Source organism: Falco naumanni, chromosome 4 (genome assembly GCF_017639655.2).
Source record: "Falco naumanni isolate bFalNau1 chromosome 4, bFalNau1.pat, whole genome shotgun sequence".
Classification (NCBI taxonomy): Eukaryota; Metazoa; Chordata; class Aves; order Falconiformes; family Falconidae; genus Falco; species Falco naumanni.
The window spans coordinates 2199051-2217859 of NC_054057.1; the positions used below are offsets into that span (position 1 = coordinate 2199051).

General features: G+C 42.0%; 1 protein-coding gene across 1 annotated transcript in view; it reads left to right on the plus strand.

Annotated features, from left to right (window-relative positions):
• The first annotated feature begins 1016 nt into the window (after positions 1-1016).
• The window catches only part of PIK3R4 (phosphoinositide-3-kinase regulatory subunit 4), a 28757-nt gene continuing 10964 nt past the window's right edge, over positions 1017-18809 (plus strand). The window contains exons 1-11 of the mRNA XM_040591714.1: positions 1017-1120; positions 1337-2119; positions 3424-3557; positions 3737-4319; positions 6557-6691; positions 8050-8271; positions 10696-10869; positions 12029-12174; positions 14919-15122; positions 16347-16548; positions 18256-18455. Coding sequence (XP_040447648.1) covers positions 1390-2119; positions 3424-3557; positions 3737-4319; positions 6557-6691; positions 8050-8271; positions 10696-10869; positions 12029-12174; positions 14919-15122; positions 16347-16548; positions 18256-18455 — 2730 coding nt within the window. The 5' untranslated portion in view covers positions 1017-1120; positions 1337-1389. The remainder of the gene's footprint in view (positions 1121-1336; positions 2120-3423; positions 3558-3736; positions 4320-6556; positions 6692-8049; positions 8272-10695; positions 10870-12028; positions 12175-14918; positions 15123-16346; positions 16549-18255; positions 18456-18809) is intronic.

Sequence of the window (18809 nt, forward strand, 5' to 3'; positions counted from 1 at the left end):
CCTGCAGCTTTCTTTCTCTCTCCTCACCCTAGTCCTAGTCCTAACCGTAACCCTGGGCCTGGCTAAGATTTCTGTACCGGGACATGGTGAACATCCAGGTTTCAACTGCTGGTGGGAGAGTCCTGCTGGCAGGAAGCCCTCGCTAGCACAGCCCCAGCCTCTTCGGAGAGAACGCGATTCAGTGACCTCATGCATGGCTGGTGGAAATCATATATTGGGCAGGTTTTGGTTGTACAGGCACTGGTGCGAGGGGCCCAAACACCACTTCTTCAGTCACCTGTTATAGGTACAACATGGCAAAGGCAAAAAGCAAAGGGAAGGATGAGCAAACTCTGCCTTGGGCTTCTTGCTCTCAAGCACTTTAAGGTCGAACAGTAAGAAAGGCGCCCTTTTTGCGTCACTCTGAGTTTGCTATGAAAAGCCTTTTTCTCATATTTCAGATACATGAAACCCTGTCAGGACAGACCTAGCAGTGAAGTCATCTTGCACTAGCCATGAAATCATCTCCAAAAGCCCCACAGACTTTTCTGTCTGCCGAGCATCAGGAGAAGGAACGGCAGCAGTTCCCTTTGCCCAGAGAGAGCAGGAAGGTGCTGGCTGATGCAGCCGAGGCCTGTTCCACCAACACGCCCGCGCTCTTCCCACCACCTTCTTGCTCCACATGGCTCGCGCTGCCCCAGTGCCCACCTCACAGGTGCAGAAATGATACCGAATTATCAATAAATATTAACGGCTATGCTGTATCCCCCTCGGGTCCTCCTCGACGCTGCTAAACAAAGCGAAGTGCCCGGCCATGACCGTGCTGCCGCCGCCGCCTCCTCCCATTACAAGGCACAAAACAAGAAGCAGCCCTTCCAGGGCACACAGCCGGCAACAAAAGAAGGTCACCAGGAGACACCCAGGGCGGCCCGCGGTACTGCCCCCGGCTGCGCTGCCGAGGCCGCTCCCGCCGCCGGCCCCTTCCCCAGGGGCTCGGGGCGGCCCCGGACGTGAGCTCACGGCGCCGCCCCTTCCCCGCCCGCCTCACGGTGCCGGTTCCGCCGCCCCGAGTCCCGCCTCGCTCCATCCCGCCGTCGGGGCCGGGGGTCCCGGCGCTGCCTGGGCCGGGCGGGCCGCGCCGGTGAGCGCTGCGGACGGTGGACCCGCCGCCGCGGCGCCTCGCTCCGCTGGGCCCGGGCCCGGCGCTGCCCCGGCGGCGGGGCCTGCGGAGGGGTGGGAGGCGCGGCGGCAGGGCCCGCCCGGGGCGGGGGGCCCGGGGCAGAGGGCCCGGGGGCAGTGGGGCGAGCCCGCGGCTGCGACCGGTGCGAAGGGCGCGTTGTGTGTGCTTTTTCCCCAGGCTGACGCGGGAGAGCCGCGGTGCGGTGGCAGCGCCCGGCGGGAGGTGCCGCCATGGGGAACCAGCTGGCCGGCATCGCCCCCTCGCAGATCCTCTCGGTGGACAGCTACTTCTCTGACATCCACGACTTCGAATACGACAAGAGCCTGGGGAGCACCCGCTTCTTCAAGGTCGCCCGCGCCAAGCACCGGGAGGGACTGGTGGTCGTGAAGGTGTTCGCCATTCAGGACCCCACCTTGCCCCTGACGAGCTACAAGCAGGAGCTGGAGGAGCTGAAAATAAGGCTGCACTCGGCACAGAACTGCCTTCCCTTCCAGAAAGCGACCCTGTCCGAGAAGGCCGCCATGCTTTTCAGACAGTACGTGCGGGACAACCTTTATGATCGAATTAGTACCAGGCCGTTCCTGAACAACATTGAAAAAAGGTGGATTGCCTTCCAGATCCTTACGGCGGTGGACCAAGCACACAAATCTGGAGTCCGCCATGGGGATATTAAAACTGAGAACATCATGGTGACTAGCTGGAACTGGGTTCTTTTAACTGACTTTGCCAGTTTTAAGCCAACTTACCTTCCTGAAGACAATCCTGCTGACTTCAATTATTTCTTTGACACGTCACGGAGGAGAACATGTTACATTGCTCCCGAGCGCTTTGTCGATGGCAGTATGTTTGCTACAGAGCTGGAAAACATGCGGGACCCTTCAACTCCTTTAGTAGACCTGGCAAACAGCAATCAGCGAACAAGAGGGGAGTTAAAACGTGCAATGGATATCTTTTCTGCAGGTACTTGGACCCATCAGGGGAGAGCAGTGTGTTTATGATTGTGTGTTGGGGTGTAGACAACCTTATTTTGGTTTTGGGGGTTGTTTTGTTGTTTGTTTTTTTAACAGTGGGCTTAGAGAACAGCATGCGGAAAAACTTGCTTTTTTTAGGCAAGACCCAACCCCAGATCTTTCCTTCACAGAAAAAGTAGAGACACAATACAGCAAGCTACATAAGTGCATCACCGTGTTATCAGAGGAGGGAAGTCACAAACTGTTCTCTATGGCTCAACTCTGCCCTGAGGAAGACATGGTTCTGCAAAGCCACAGACCATCATCTTGTGGCTGAGGTTCTGGGACACATAGCGTATGCCTTATGGGACCCAAGAGGAGGAAGCCAGTCAGTGGTTCACCTAAAATCCAGCTGCCTGGGGGCTGAGACAGCTTTCAGGGCAATGTGGCAACATTGGCTGTAGAAGCCCATTCTCATTTCACTTTCCCCACAGGTGGGAGGTTCGATAACTAACTAAGCTGCTGTCGTAGTCTCACTCACAAATACTTGAAAGAGTCTGACTGTGGGAGCTTGTCTTGGGTCTCGGGCTTGTCTTCAGCACTTTGAAAGCTCTAAGTTTGGCTTTTTTTTTTTCTTAAAGTGATTGAAAAACCTGAATTTAAAGGTAATGGTTACTTCATTTTACAAGCTGCTTTTATGGCCGGACTTCTAGGGCACTCCACTGATAAAGCAAGATGCTGACCCTTGGGAGCAAACTGTGGGAGTGAGACCTTGGGAAAGACTGTGTGTCATACAACAGGGAGGGCTGTGTTTGGCAATTGTAGTATTTCTCACTGTGCTTATGAGCTTGTGTGAATGAATCTGTGCAGTCTCCCAGCATCACTGTGGAAGCAGAGGTTATTTCCTTACCTTCTGTAAAAGGGCTGCTTAATTTTGACCTACTGCCTGATCCATGCTGACTTACTGGCACTCTTCTTCCACGTGACAGTGATGTGGCTTCCTTTTCGGGTGGTGTGTTTTCCAGCTGGCAGGTGGCTGAAGTCACTGCCTCATGTTTCTTAATTGCAAACTCCTCTACTGTTGGCATGCTTGAAATAAAATACTTGGGAGATATTTCAAGGATCAAGTGTAAAAGCCAGTTTTTGGAGCTTGAGATGCATCTCCTTTCCCCAAGTTAATGTGGTGACTTAGCTCAATTAAAAATAAGGCAAATAAAAGTTGCGTAGAGTTTGGTTTTGTCCACATATAGAAAGTGAAGTTAAAGTGTCTGTTTATAATCCTCTGACATCCTTGACTTTTTTTTCGTTCCCCAGGCTGTGTAATAGCAGAGCTTTTCACAGAAGGCGTACCCTTGTTCGATTTATCTCAGCTTTTGGCTTACAGAAATGGCCTCTTTTCCCCTGATCAAGTCCTAAACAAAATTGAAGACCGCAGTATCAGAGAACTGGTAAGGATAGACTACAGCATTAGAACCATGTGTGTGGTCCGTTTGTAGTCTATTTCACCTGCTTTGGTGACAAATCATTTATTGTTTGGTTTGGGGTTTTTTTGTTTTGTTTATGTATTACAAATGTCTAAACCTTTAATCTTTCTCTCCCACTCCCTCCTACTTCTGCCTTTCTCAAGGTCACTCAGATGGTCCATCGCGAGCCAGATAAACGTTTAGCAGCTGAAGATTATTTGAAACAGCAACGTAACAATGCATTTCCTGAAATATTTTACACTTTCCTTCAGCCTTACATGGCCCAGTTTGCCAAGGAAACATTTGTGTCAGCAGATGAGCGTATATTGGTCATACGTAAAGATCTGGATAACATCATTCACAATCTCTGTGGGCATGATCGCACAGAGAAAGCCGAGGGAGAGACAAAAGAGAATGGGCTGGTTATTCTAGTGTCTGTGATAACTTCCTGTTTACAGACTCTGAAATACTGTGATTCAAAACTGGCTGCTTTGGAACTGATTCTTCATTTAGCACCAAGATTAAGTGTAGAGATTCTTCTGGATCGTATTACTCCTTATCTGTTACATTTCAGCAACGACTCTGTGCCCAGGGTGAGGGCAGAATCTGTGAGGACACTAACTAAAGTTCTTGCTCTCGTCAAAGAGGTGCCACGCAATGATATTAACATTTACCCAGAATACATTCTGCCAGGCATTGCACACTTGGCCCAGGATGAAGCCACCATCGTCAGACTTGCATATGCTGGTAAGAGGAAATCCAGGCAAAACTCCAGTCTTGGGCTTTTCTCTATTTCCCTGTTTTCTCCTCTGCTCAAAATCATCACAGAGCTTGCTGTTTCTATTTCAGTAAATCTCCCCAGAAGTCTCATAAATGACTGCAGGTAAAGACACCTGTATTCACTTAAGCTAACTGGTGCAGGTGATGGCAGCAACTTAATAATTAATGAGTTAAGTTATACTAACAGGTGGATTTCCAGTGTAGACCTGTACCCAGAGTAAATATTTACATTTTAAATAGTTGACAAAACCTGTTTGCTCTCTGCTAGATGAATTAACTGTCTTTAAAATTAACATTCATTCTTTTCTGTAGTTTTGCATGTAAAAGCAAACTTACAGAATGTGTCCATGTGCTTTGGGCTAGGCTGGATGCAGAACACAGCAGGCCTGCCCATGGCTAAGGTAAGGGTCAGTTTAGAGCCTCGTGCTCAGGGAAGCCCCCCAGCTTTATTCCCTGTATAAGCAAGAGCATAACAAAGAAAAGTACTTGTCTAGGTGGTCTTTGTGTAGCTAAATATGTGAACAGGGCTTTCTGAGCTTGCCTGCCTTTTGCTGTTTGTATTAATTTACCTTAATTCACATCTCATTAGCTCAGATTGTTTGCTTAGAGCAGCCTGAATGAACTGAAATAAATGTGGAACTAAAAGCATCAGTGTGTTGCTGTGCTTCAGAGGTATAGTTTCACAAAATGAAATTTGATATTTAGGGGCTGAAATTACATTATTTGTTATGTAATAGATTGCCTTTTAGTGTAGCAGTTGTTTTCTTTGCATGATATTCAGATAGGAGTTCTGCCTGGTTCAGGAAGAAACTTTGTAGTTATGCCTGTGTTTGCTATTTAGTATGTACCCTTATTTGCCATGACTAGCATATTTTTAAGTGTGTTGGTTTGTTTTGGATATAAATGTAGAACTGAGTCGAAAATTCCCGGTGATGTTTTTCTTTTGTTTACTAAGTCAGCTGATAAAACTAATTATTGAAGACAATGTATAGTTAATGAATGGAACCAACAGCTTTTGGTCACCTTGATCATTTAGGGCTTTATGAAAGAACAGTTTTCTTCATGACTCACTTTTATTTGTAGATAAGAAAAAAACCCCAAATCTAGTAAAATTATAGTCTATTTAGAATTAACCTTTAAACAAACTAATATAAAGCTGAACTTGTTAAATAAGCTGAAATAGAAGAAACAAAATGCAGTTTCCTTATCTGCAAGTGCAAAAAGGCTACAGGTCTCAGTACCCACAGACTCCAGTTGCACCTGCTTACACAGAGGTTCTTCAGTGGTTTTGACTTTATTTTCAAACTGAGTACAACTAGAATATTTTCTGAAACTTGAAAAAGTTATTTGAACTGTAGGTGGTTAAGTCTGATTAAGTTTCCTTAACTTCAGATAGCTTTTCTTTTAAGAAAGCAATTTCAAATAAATAAATGTATTTAAAGGTAGTCTAATAATTACATTAACTTGTGTTACTATAGCACGCTTTTTGATAGTGGTCAGAGGGGTGACTTAACAGGATTTGATCTGGGCTGTGGACAGGCTCCATTGGCACGCTGCTCTTGTCTTGGATGACACTCAGAATGGCTGCTTAAGTGGGTCTTCTGCCTCAACAGGATTATTCCTGTGCCAGCAGTGGCCTGACCCATATAACATAGCCTGAGTTGCGTTAGCAACTTCCAAACGTTGCAGAACGGTGCCAAATCACATGGATGGATTTGGGGATAAATGCTCTAAAAGTGGAATCCAGCCCTTAGGGGTAACCCTGTTGTTACTCTCTAGGACACATATCCTGGCACGGTGGTTTGTTGCGGTTGTTTTGCTGCAGTCTACCATGTGGGCATGTTAGTTAGTTCAGGTTAATTTGCCTTTAAGTTCTATCAAGTTATTTAGTCATTAGCCTGAGTTTAGGTGGCATTTAGGGCTAGTTCTGGAAGTCTGAAGTTAGTCCTTGTTACCACTTGATATACTTAAAATTTCTACCCTTGTTTTTGTGACAAAATACTGTGTGATTTAATATACTTGGTAGCTTTGCTGGAGTCAGGCCAACAGAAGTGGGTTGACCAGAGAATGTTGTGTAATTTCAGTTCCATTTGTCCATCATGACTGGTATTGTCAATGGTTATAATCCCTCATCGGGGGGATTGTCAGACTGATGTAAATAGGCAAAGTAGAACAATTCTTAACCAAAATGTTTTCCTTTGCAGAAAACATAGCGTTGTTGGCAGAAACAGCTCTGAGATTTCTGGAGTTGGTACAGTTGAAAAATCTCAATATGGAAAATGAGCCAAATGGTGAAGAAATGGATGAAACTTCTCATCCTAGTGATAACTATGACACAGGTAATGTCACTTCTGCTTACCTTGCCTGCTTATAATAGCAAATCATGGGCCAAAGCTCCTAGTTAGTACTAATCTTCCTCACCTCTTAAAGCTCAGCCTTCCTGTTAAATGGGGAGAATGCTTTGCCTTGACTAGTATCAAAGCATGTGTGTTGCAGCTTCGTGCAGAAGCAGACACCTCTGTTCTGAGCATTGTGAGAGACAAAAAAAAATATGTGTAAATGGGCATACTTTTCTCCAAAAGTTCCCAAGGTATTTGACTGTGGTGCTGGCTGCCTGGTTTTGTGTCCAGCTTCACTCACAGTCCTGTAAACAAGTCAGCTGTGAAAACATGGCTATGTTCCAAATACTGCTTCCGATGAAGTGGCAAGCAGTGTTAGCTTTGAAAAAAACTGTCAGATTCTACCATAGGTATAGTACTGTATTTTTCAGTCATTCTTTCTTTTCTGTTCCTATGCCTGGCAGTTCTTGTCTTTTTGCCTGAAGAAGCTGAATGTTGGGATGCCGTTGGGCGGTAACACTGCTATCTGTGCTATTGTAACTGTAGGACAGAGAATGAGTTAAAATCCTAAGGATGGCTTTTCTTTTCCTTTCCCTTGGGAAGGAGTGACCTGTGTGTCTGCTCCGGTGACTTTCAGTGATGCATAAATTTCCAGAGCAATGCCAGGCAAGTCTTCTAAGCTGGGAAGAGTTTGTGGTTAAGAACTGTCATTTCTCTTTTCGGCTAAGTAGATCAATCTGTGACTAATCATAATTGGTGAACATCCCACACATACTCCATTTGGTAGGGAAAAAGGCACGTTTCAATTATCTCTTAACTAGTTGTAGGATGATACTTTAAAAAACCCCAACAACAACCAAACAAAACCTACCAAAACCAAACATAAAAAAATCCCCTTTGAGTTCCTTCACATAAAGCATGGGGTGCTCAGATTTGCTGAGGTGTGACAGAGGAAGCCTCATAGTATGAATTGTATTTCTAAGTACTGTCCCCTACCCCTCAAAATAGCATGGACATGAAAGAAGTAACACAAGGAAGAAAGACAGTTGAATGGTTCTGTTTTGTTTTTCACATCTGCATTTCACCTACATATATATGAAATAAGCTGGATCATCTTAGTTGAAGTTATGACAAGTTTAGAATTTATTGATTTGGTAAGAATGTCTCACATCTCTATACTTTTTGGCTTTGCCACCACCTCCTGCTTAGTCTGAAGTCTTTGGTAAGCTAGTTGTTGGAATTGTTGAGGCTATATTGCATTGCCCATCTTACTGAGTGTAGCTCTTTTAGCAGCAGGTAGTACGCCTGCACATAATGTTTCTCGCCAACCCAAATGTTCATCGTGTTGTCTCTTGCAGAGCTGCAAGCCTTGCATGAAATGGTTCAGCAGAAAGTTGTGACTTTGCTAAGTGACCCAGAGAATATTGTGAAACAGACACTGATGGAAAATGGAATAACGCGTCTCTGTGTCTTTTTTGGACGTCAGAAAGCCAATGATGTTCTTCTGTCTCATATGATCACTTTCTTAAATGATAAGAATGACTGGCATCTTCGAGGAGCTTTCTTTGACAGCATTGTTGGTAAATGTTGGGTTTCAGCCAAACAGAGTAGGGAGATAATAATGTAAATAAGTTTTGCATATCCTGGAAACTGTTAACAGTCATATAAAGGTCCTTTCTTATAAAGACTTCTATAATTTATAGGAAAAGACTTTGGTGAATTATTGGGAGTGAAGATGAAACAATGTAATTACAAGTATATTTTTCTTTTAGTCCAGATACTTAATACAAATGAGACTGAGGCATTTAAGTCTAAGTTGGATTAACATAAACAATAAACTTTAAATGCTTTTTATTTTTGAGTCTTTGCTAAAGCAAATAACTCAAAAAGCTGAATTGTGACAAGTAAATACTAAGATTTTTGCAAGTTGTCTAGTAGATGCAGTGTTTCACGTGTGTGTGGGCCCATTAACTTCAGTAGACCTGCTCACATGATGAAAACTGTGTACTGGTATAGCCTAAAATTATAATTTGAAACATTTTTTTAATGCCTTAAAACCTCACTTAAAGATTCCTGTCATCTCAGAAAGCTTAACAGCTGATGTCATCACTGGTAAGATTTTTTAAAATTGTTATTAAGTTTATGTAATGTTCCATGAATGTTGGAAATTATTCCACATGACCGTTGCTGAGAGTCAGCACTCAGGATTTGCAGGTTTTCTTGACCAGGTTTTCCATTGCAGTACCTGGGGGGTGAAATGGTACTTCAGATGCACGGCAAGAAAAAAAGAGCATGGTCAAACTTCCAGCAGGGCCATTATGGTAGGCACGCATTACGTTATGACTGGAAGCCACAAAGTGCTGTGCTGGCAAGTTGTGATGCTAATAACTTGTCAGAATTTGTTTGGAAGGAGCAATGGGGAGGTGAAAGCACAGGTCACGGTGTCTTGCCTTCTTGCAAAAGACATGTAGGTAGATGTGAGGCAATTAAATGTGAAAGTCAAGACATGTTAACTACATTTTTAGCTGCTCCTCCTCCTGTCCCAGTATCAAAACCTCCACAGAAGAATTCAGATAAAGTTCAGAACTCATATTTTTGTTTCACACTGTTTTACTTAAAGCTTTTGCACATCTTTAAAACTGAGTGTTCTAACTCGTGTTTAAGTGTGTGCAGGCACCACTGCCTGTGGCTGTGGGCACGTGCCCTTCTGTAACAGCGGCACCAAGGGGATTTCTCTTACCTGTGCTATTTCTACCTTATTCTCTTCTTTTTTTAGCAATTAGTTGCAAAGCCCAGCATTAATACATGAGCAAGTATATTAATTATAACTTTATCACTTTTACTATGATAAAGTAATTTTATGTTTAATCTAGATTCTGATGAAAGGACGTTGAATCTTGTGGTATTTATCAGTCCCAAACAACTGGGTTAGAAGCAGAGGTGGTTACAGTCTATGCTGTGTAGCACGAATGACGATAGCAACAAAAAGCCTGAGCTATTAAATGAAAACCTGATTTTTTTTTCTCTTGAGAACAGTAAGAGGACTTGCTCAGTTGTTTTTTGGGAAGGAATGTTCACTTGACGGATGTAAAGCTAGAGGAAAGATAGAAATTGACAAGTCCATCTCCCTGACCATTGCCAGAGATTAATTATTGTACGTGGGTTATCTAATACAAACAAGCATTTCCAAATGACAGTTTCCTGTGGCCAGTGGGTGGTTTTCACATGGGAAAGGAAGAAGGATAGGAAAGCAGTCTCTTTTACTGAGATGCAGTTAATACATTTTTACCCAGCAGCTTCAAAAGAATTACTTTCGCTTAGCTGCTTTTGGTCTTGGCTTCCTTCTAAGATTTTGAAAAAAGTTATTTAAAAATTGCATTTATTTTTGAAACTAGGGTCAAGGTGGCTTCATGCCAGCAAGTAATTTGAGACTAGTTAACTAAACAGCAAATCTTGCAGCCATTTCAGGCTGGAAGAGTTCTGGAAGGTTGTTCTGTAAGTTCCTTTTTGACTATTACTGACTCTTTCTTTTGTGGCTAAGTGAATGTATGTTATAGGTTTTTGTTGCTGAAAATTAGCCCAGTATCCAGTTCGGTCTTTTCAGGTCTTTCAAATTACAGTCGCTGCTAAGTTAAAAGACAAAATCCTGCTAGCAGAGACTTTCATTGTTGCTCAGTTGTCCTTTCCATGCACAAATGCAGGCACTGCATCCCCGCCCCTTAGGCTGCCGGTGCTGCCTTGCAGTTTCAGGCTTCTGCTGGCCAGTTGTATGCTGACATCTATGCCTGGCTTCTGGAAGGACCTCTGCAGGCACAAGGATCTGCTTTTATCAAACAGTTTTCAGAATATTAGTCTGACTTTAATGGAAAGCAGCTTCCTTTTTTTTTTCTAATGACTAATAATCTGTTTTGAGATGTCTCTGTGGGACAGTAATTTTAAACTTCGGTGAGGAGAGGCAAGGAAGTGCTAGTTTTGGGGTTTTATGTGTTCTTTTTATGTTTCAGGTGTTGCTGCTTATGTTGGCTGGCAGAGCTCATCGATACTGAAACCTCTGCTTCAGCAAGGTCTCAGTGATGCTGAAGAATTTGTCATTTATAAAGCCCTCAATGCTCTTACTTGTATGTGCCAGTTGGGGCTGTTGCAAAAGCCACATATTTACGAGTTTGCTTGTGATATCGGTAAGTTGGGATACTGGAGAATGCCTTATTTTCCTAGTTAAGAAATTTTAGTACTACATAAAGCTGTTTGCAGCCAGCTTAGCTGTCCAATGTGCAAACCTATAGTACTGTTTTAGAATCTACAAAAACTGTGTTAACGAACTATTGCTAGTTGGACCATGTTAGTGCTCAGAACTAATTCTAAAATAATAATTTTGGTGGAACAAATTGGAGGCATCTGCTCTGATTTTATACAGGACAGCAGCAAACAACACTTAGTCCAAAAAATTCCTGCTTTAAGGCCTTTCCTTGTTCTTCATGCCAACCTCCTATAAAGAAAACCTCCTTGTTACTTCTGGAAGTTGATCAGGCACATAACTTGCAAACTCTTACCTATTGACCTTTGAGGAAGGAGGGAAGCCAGTCCCTCAGACAATCCCTTCTCATCCTATTTCTAAAACCGTAACCCCCCATTTAACTCAATAGAACCCTGAATACAGAGTTGTTGTCTCCTTCCTCATCAGGCTTATCAATTTGATTTAGGTGTACCCAAGATTTACCAGCTATTTATGGAAAAGAAAATACCAACTGATCTTTGGAGATGTAGCCTGCTTCTTCCTAATGTCATGGCTTTTCAAATGCGCTCAGAATTTGAGGCAGATGATCTGTGAATATATCTCATGACTAGATACAGTCCCTCGATCACAACTTCTTAAAACCCACATAATTGAAATGGATTTCTGAGTCTTACATTATGAGTAGTGACTATTCAAGGAAGAGAGGGGAAGAAGGAAAGAATAAAGTATTTACTCTAAAAAGAAAAAAAAATAATCACTGGTATTAGGATTCTCCATAATTGTCTGGAATAAGGTTGAGGCTTATTTTTTGATTAGTCGTCTTTGCAGATCTGGAGTTGACAGTTAGGGATTGACATGAATAAATAGGAAAAACATGCTGTTTGGCAACAGCAAGGAAGCTGACCAGCACAGGCACAATGAAATAATTTTCCATGAAATAATTTTCTCAGTATGAGTGTTTTAACCTTGGTGCTCTGCAGTAGGGAAGGCTCAGTTTGGGGATAATTCTGGGGGAAGGAAATGTCATCATAGGCTGCCATATATAGGATGCTCCCCTCTATTTAACATGAATGATGTATTTTAACAGCCTAATTTTTTTTCAGCACCTTTCCTGTGTCATCCTAATCTTTGGATACGTTACGGTGCAGTTGGATTTATCACTGTGGTAGCACAGTATTTGAATATTGCTGATGTCTACTGCAAGCTCATGCCATACCTCCATCCTTTTATCACGCAACCAATAATACAGGTAATACCTTAAATAACATTAATGTGTATGTATCTAAACCAGTTAGAATTTTTAAAGTCTGTCTTGGCTGTGGTCCTGGTGATAAGGATAATAGATTGTGTTTTTTCAGTTAAGGTTAGAGACGATATAGTTCTTCGATACTTGCTGGCAGACATTGAAGAATGGGCATTGCCGTCTATGTTTGAAAGACTGCTTCCACAAATTTGTTGCCAATTGCAGAACGCTTTACAAAGCCTAAAATCAACAGATATGTCTTTGGTTCAAGCCCCTCTGCCTTGTTTACGATCAAACTCTCGCGATGCTATGCTAGTTTATAGGAGTCTAAAAGGCATGAAAAGTTGGCTGTGAAACAATTGTTTCTAAGTTCTATGCCTTCATGTACAAGATCGAGTATTCCAGCACTGCCCCGCTAACATACTTAACTGTGGGCCTGACCCTCTGAAAACACGAACAGTCTGTTAAGTAGTGATTACTGTGCTTGTGATTTCAGCAGTGCTACTCCTGTGTTTCAATGCTTTGCCAAGGGTAAGGGCAGAGCTCTCTGTGTGAACGAGTTAAGCCATATCATAACAGCACATGTCTAGGAATGACCTGCATGGTGCTGCTAGTATGATCATATAGGCATCTTTGCTATAATTTTAGGACCTGCAGAATGCATCTCTCAAGTGTTTAAATAGATAAGAAGCAGTTGCAGTACTTTTATTGAAAAGTACATCACGTGTTTAACACTTTCTTGTAAACCATGGAGATGGTAACTTCATCAAAATAATATTTTTCTTTGTTTACAACTCCCTAGACACCTTGTGCAGTGTTTTAGGCATTGATTGTTAAATTTTAGTCTTTTTCCCTTCTTGCTTCATTTTAGTATGTAAATTTTTCTTTGCTATGCAACACTAAATATAGTAAGCAAGTAGAGGGTAACATTGAGTTAGAATGCAATGAGGAAGTCCTCGCTTTGGACTCACTTTTGAAGTTGTTTTTCATTTAAACAGTTAGCTATGCAAAGCACGTTATATGAATGAGGTCTTCTGGTCTTCTGACACTGTTGTGAAGGAAGAATTGCAGTCCAACCCCAACGTCTCCCATTAATTACTTTGAGTATTCCAACTTTTGTACAAGCATTTGTGTCCTAATTTTAGTCTGAATTAGGTTTGGCTATTTAACTGTAGGACTGTAACTGTGGGCCTATTTCATGAATACGGCTTGCCTGCCCCCGTTATCTTAAGATGTGCTCTTGAAACAACAAAGATCAAGTACTAAAATAAATATATAAACCCAAAGGAATATTGGGGCTGCAAGTAATCTGCATTGCCTACAAGACTTTGTCCAGACATGTTCTCTGGACACAAACAGACATTGATTTATTACCTGGGAAAACAGAAACTTGGGTTGTGGTTTTTTTTTTTGTTTTAGTAGTAATGAACAATCTTTTTAAGGACTTCCCCAGTTAATGATTCTAAATTATGCCCTAACTCATAAGTTTCTTACGACTGTTTACTAATCTTCCAGTATGCTTTTGAATATTAATTACATGTTTGTGCATCCTTATTCCCTTGTATACATAGGAGGAAACCTGGTAATCTGACTGACACAGGGGAAGAGCTCTTCTACTTGGTGTTTTCATAGGGTAAATGTAGGACAGAGAAAAACGGTGTTTGAAATATCATCATACTAGTAGTAGAACTTTTAATCCCATCTGTCAATGCCAGGTTACTGTTCTGAGACTGCTGGCAGAAAGGGGAAAGAAAATGGAGAAAATCTGACATGACCAACATGGATTTATTTTCAGGAAAGGAGAGAAGTTGAATCTAGGTTATTGGCACAATGATGTGCAATAATTTTGAAGTCCTACTTGACTTTTTTTTTTTTTTTCCTTATTGTGAGCTAGAAAGCATCTCTCTAGGACTGTCATGGTTTAACCTCAGCTGGCAGCGAAGTACAATGCACCTGCTTGCTCACGCTCCCTCCCACCCTGGTGGGATGGGGAGGAGAAATGGGAAAAGTTAACACTCGTGGGTTAAGAATGATTTAATAATTGAAATAAAGTAAAATATAATAAAAATAACAACGATTGTAATGAAAAGGAGAGAGAAAGAGAGAGGAATTCAACCCAAGGAAATAAATAACCCCCAACAAACTAACCCCCAAACCCCAAGTGATGCACAACACAGTTGCTCACCACCTGCTGACCAATGCCCAACCAACTCCCCCAGCAGTGATTGGTGGCTCCCAACCAACTCCCCCCGGTTTATATACTGAGCGTGACATTCTATGGTATGGAATATCACTTTGGCTAGTTCAGGTCAGCTGTCCTGGCCACGCTCCCTCCCAGCTTCACATGCATCTGCTCACTGGCAGAGCTTGGGAAACTGGAAAAATCCTTGATTCACAGTAAGCACTACTTTGCAACAACTGAAACATCAGTGTGTTATCAACGTTACTCTCACGCTAAATCTAAAACACAACACTGTACCAGCTACTAAGAAGAAAATTAACGCTATTCTGGCTGAAACCAGGACAAGGACTGAGCTGGAAACTGTTTGGTTTTTTTTTTTAGAACATGCATTCAGAGGAAGATGTTTATATTAATATTTGCAGTTATCCAGTTACTGACTTTAATGATAGGAGAAAAAAATGCAAACACTCTAGGCATGAGATGACAGTATTTACTGCTAGATTTTCTCATGTTTATATGGCTATCATCTTGCTCCATGATGACTGGTCTCTTTTTTTTTGAATTGCAGATAGATAAAGAAATAGTCCTGCTAAGTGTACTTAAAGAGCCTGTCAGCCGTTCCATATTTGATTACGTCTTAAGATCAAAGGATATCACAAGCCTTTTCCGACACCTTCACATGCGTCAAAAGAAGAGGAATGGTGCTCTCCCTGACTGCCCACCACCAGAGGACCCTGCCATTGCACAGCTGTTGAAGAAGCTTCTTTCACAGGTAGTTCTTTTTAATTTGTACTTTGAAAGTCAGGCTTGAGATGCTTTTGGACTCTGTACATTTCCACAGACCCTGACCTCACAGTTGCTGCTGTGAGGGACTCCCAGTCCTTCTAATACTTCAAACGATTAGCTTCATTGATTTTAGTATATGCTTGTAGGACAAGTTCTTTAAAAGTTAATGAAGACTTTAAAAAGATCTGCCAGAAATAGGGCAATCTTGTGTCTGGATTTCCCAAATACAACCGAAGTTCTTAAAATAAAAAAATACATCTCAAATTTCTGACACATGTGTGGTGTAGCAGTGTTACAGAACGTGTGCTGTGTATTGTGTTGGATAAAGGAGTATGCATTTGTCTCCTGTGAAGACAGGCTGAGAGACTTGGGATTGTTCAGCCTGGAGAAGAGAAGGCTGTGGGGAGACCTTATAGCAGCCTTGCAGTGCCTAAAGGGGGCTTATAAGAAAGCTGGGAACAGACTTTTTACAAGGGCCTGTAGTGATAGGACAAGATGTAATGGCTTTAAACTGAGAGAGGGTAGATTTAGATGAGATATTAGGAATAAATTCTTTATTGTGAGGTTGATGAGGTACTGGAACAGGTTTCCCGGAGAAGTTGTGGATGCCCCCTCCCTGGAAGAGTTCCAGGCCAGGCTGGATGGAGCTTTGAGCAACCTGGTCTATAGTAGGTGTCCTTGTCCATGGCAGGAGGGTTGGAGCTAGATGATCTTTAAGGTCCCTTCCAACCCAAACCATTCTACGACGCTAGGAAGAGAGAAACATGCAGTGCCAAAACCAAAGCTGGAAAGTATCGACGCTTTTATACGAAGAGGGAAGCACAAAGAATCACCCATACAAAGTATTGAGATCTGGGAAGAGGAAGAACTGCAGCTGAGTGTGTCTTGTTTTTTCCCTAGGGCTTGTGGGCCCCCGGTACGGCCTAGGTGGCAGTTAAGCAGCTCGCACCAGACAGCAATTCAGTACTAAATGCTGTTCTGCCCTTTTGCTATTTCTAGCCCTGTTCTTGAGGAGGAAAGATATTCTTATACCACAGCGGCTTACCTAACATCTTGTATGAGCGATAGAGTATTGTCTTGAATGTTGGGGTTGTGCACTCTCCTTCCAGTTCTGAGTTAGTCATTAATTTTACTGCTTCTTACATCTTCATGCTGTGATGCATGTTCTTGTTCAAAAGCAAATGATATTATCTCTCCTGTTATTCTATAGGGGATGACTGAGGAGGAAGAAGACAAGCTGTTAGCACTGAAAGACTTTATGTTAAAATCAAATAAAGCTAAAGCCAATATAGTGGATCAGAGCCATCTGCACGACAGCAGTCAAAAAGGGGTGATTGACTTGTCAGCTCTGGGAATAACTGGAAGACAAGTGGATCTTGTTAAAACAAAGCAGGAGCCTGATGACAAACGTGGTTGGTACATTTTGTGAGCTTTATCTATAAAGTATAGCCTTTCTTTTGGAATCAGAGAATTAAGTCTAACTTACTCAACAATTATTCTCAGTAATTCAGCCTACTTAACTATCACCATCCTTACTGAATTTGCAATAACAGGATTACTGCTGCTATTTGAAATGTGATGTGGTGGAATGCTTTCTGGATCAGCGGAAGATGGGGATGTTTTGCCCCGAGAATATTTAAATCAGTTCGACTGCATTTGCAGTAGTAATATGCAGCAGCTGTCTAGCTGGTTGTGACAAATAGGGTTCTAGCGACCCATGGTAACAGTGTCAATTATGAAGGCTACCTTTCTGCTCTGTCTGCTTCCTGTCAAGAAGTGATGAGTTCTTTAACTGTGAAAATCCAGGGTGTTTTCTTGAGGTAACCTGGAGAAAACTGAGGCCTAGGTGTGATGCTGAAAGTCTCACACAGAGGAGTGCCAACTGTTGCTCACCCATCAAGTACATGCTTCTTGGCCTTAGGGGTCTTCAGCTGCTCATCTACCCCCTTTTTACTGTTTTGCGTGCTCCTCTTTCAGCTTGAAAAACCTCTTACATTTCCTTGTTCAGCTTTGAAATCCACTTGCTGCTAACTGTTCCAGTTCTCTCTATCCTCAAAATTCTTCTCTTCCATACAGTATTTGAGCATCTGCTTTGCTCTCTCAAGCTTGTAAATCCATCCTCTGTTACACTGCTGATAGGTTCTGTGTTTTTAGACATAAAAATACAGAAATATCTGCAAACCATGTAGCTATTGGCATCTTATTTCCAGAGTTAAGATGCTTGTCTGCAAATGTCTTGCATATAATTTAAAGGAAAATACATAAGCACAGTATTTTTCATTTTATGTTTTTGCATCCCCTGGAGTCAGTAGTGGACAGGATTTAAAAATGAGTGTATATGAAGTCTGTATTTGAACCGACTTATTTCACCCAAAACCGTCCCTTGCAAAGTCTTCATGCCTTTAACTTTTCTGCACTGACTTTGTCCAAATCAAATTCGTCCCAAATTTTGTTTTATGTTTTAAGTGACTCCCAAGGAATGCTGAAAATAAACACGTTTCCTGTTTACAGATAACATTCTTGAATCTACAGGTGATGTTGCAATTGTGACAGAAAACTGATTGTATTTGACACTGGCAATAATTTGCATACTCTGATATTACCAGTTTATCCCTGATGTCTGTGCTCATTGCAGAGGGATTGGAGTAGATGATCTTTGAAGGTCCCTTCCAACCCAAACCATTCTATGGTTCTGTAATAAATTGTAAAAAAAAAAAAAAAAATAAATATTTTATGTATTTATCTATGTATTTATTATTTATATATAAATATTTTAAAAAATAAAAATTATCATATGGAGTTTAATCCTGTGACCTTCTAGATGCAAACTTTCCCTATACTGGAATGATTTATTGCATGAGTCAGTTGTAGGATTAACGAGGTGTGCACACATGTGGCAAGTGTTCTGTTTTTGCCTCATAAATTCCTGTCAGCTGACTTAATGTAGAAGTAGAGTTTTCTCTCTATATAAATAATAAACTGGCACATATAGGTTGGACTTGCATATAGCCTGAAAGTAATGACCAGCATGAGTGAATGTTGTCATGATAATGTGGTTGGTTTCCCCCTTCCTCCCTGCCCCTCTTTCCATCACCTCCCTCCCTCCTAATTGCTTATAGCTAGAAAACATGTAAAGCAAGATTCAAATGTAAATGAAGAATGGAAAAGCATGTTTGGGTCCCTGGAACCAACAAACATCTCCCAGCCAATATCTAAAGGACATGGGCAAACTACTGATCCTGAAGCCATCCAGGCTGGGAAACCACTTCGTTCAGAGTCCTCAGTTGGCATTTGTGCCACTTTGTCATCCTCTCCACAGGTATTCCTGAAAAATACTATCTTTGCATTTTAAACTGAAGTGATTCAATTGTTTTGAAGCCAAGTGGGACTATAGGGATGTGGTGTTCTTATTTTGTTTGGAGGTTATTTGACGCTGGTCATGCTATTCCCTGGTGTGTTCTCCAGCAGAGTAGCTGACTTTTGAGTTCTTAGTTTTGAAATAGGAATTGAGAGAGGATGGAAGTAATTTTAGTCACCTCAACAGAAGAGCTTAACTAACAAATATATGCTTTGCACGAAGGGATGGGGCTTTGTGGATTAGCCAGTTATTAGGTAAGCTGTTCTGGCAGGGAAGACTTTTCCTCAAATTGCATGCCCTATGAGGAAGAGAAGA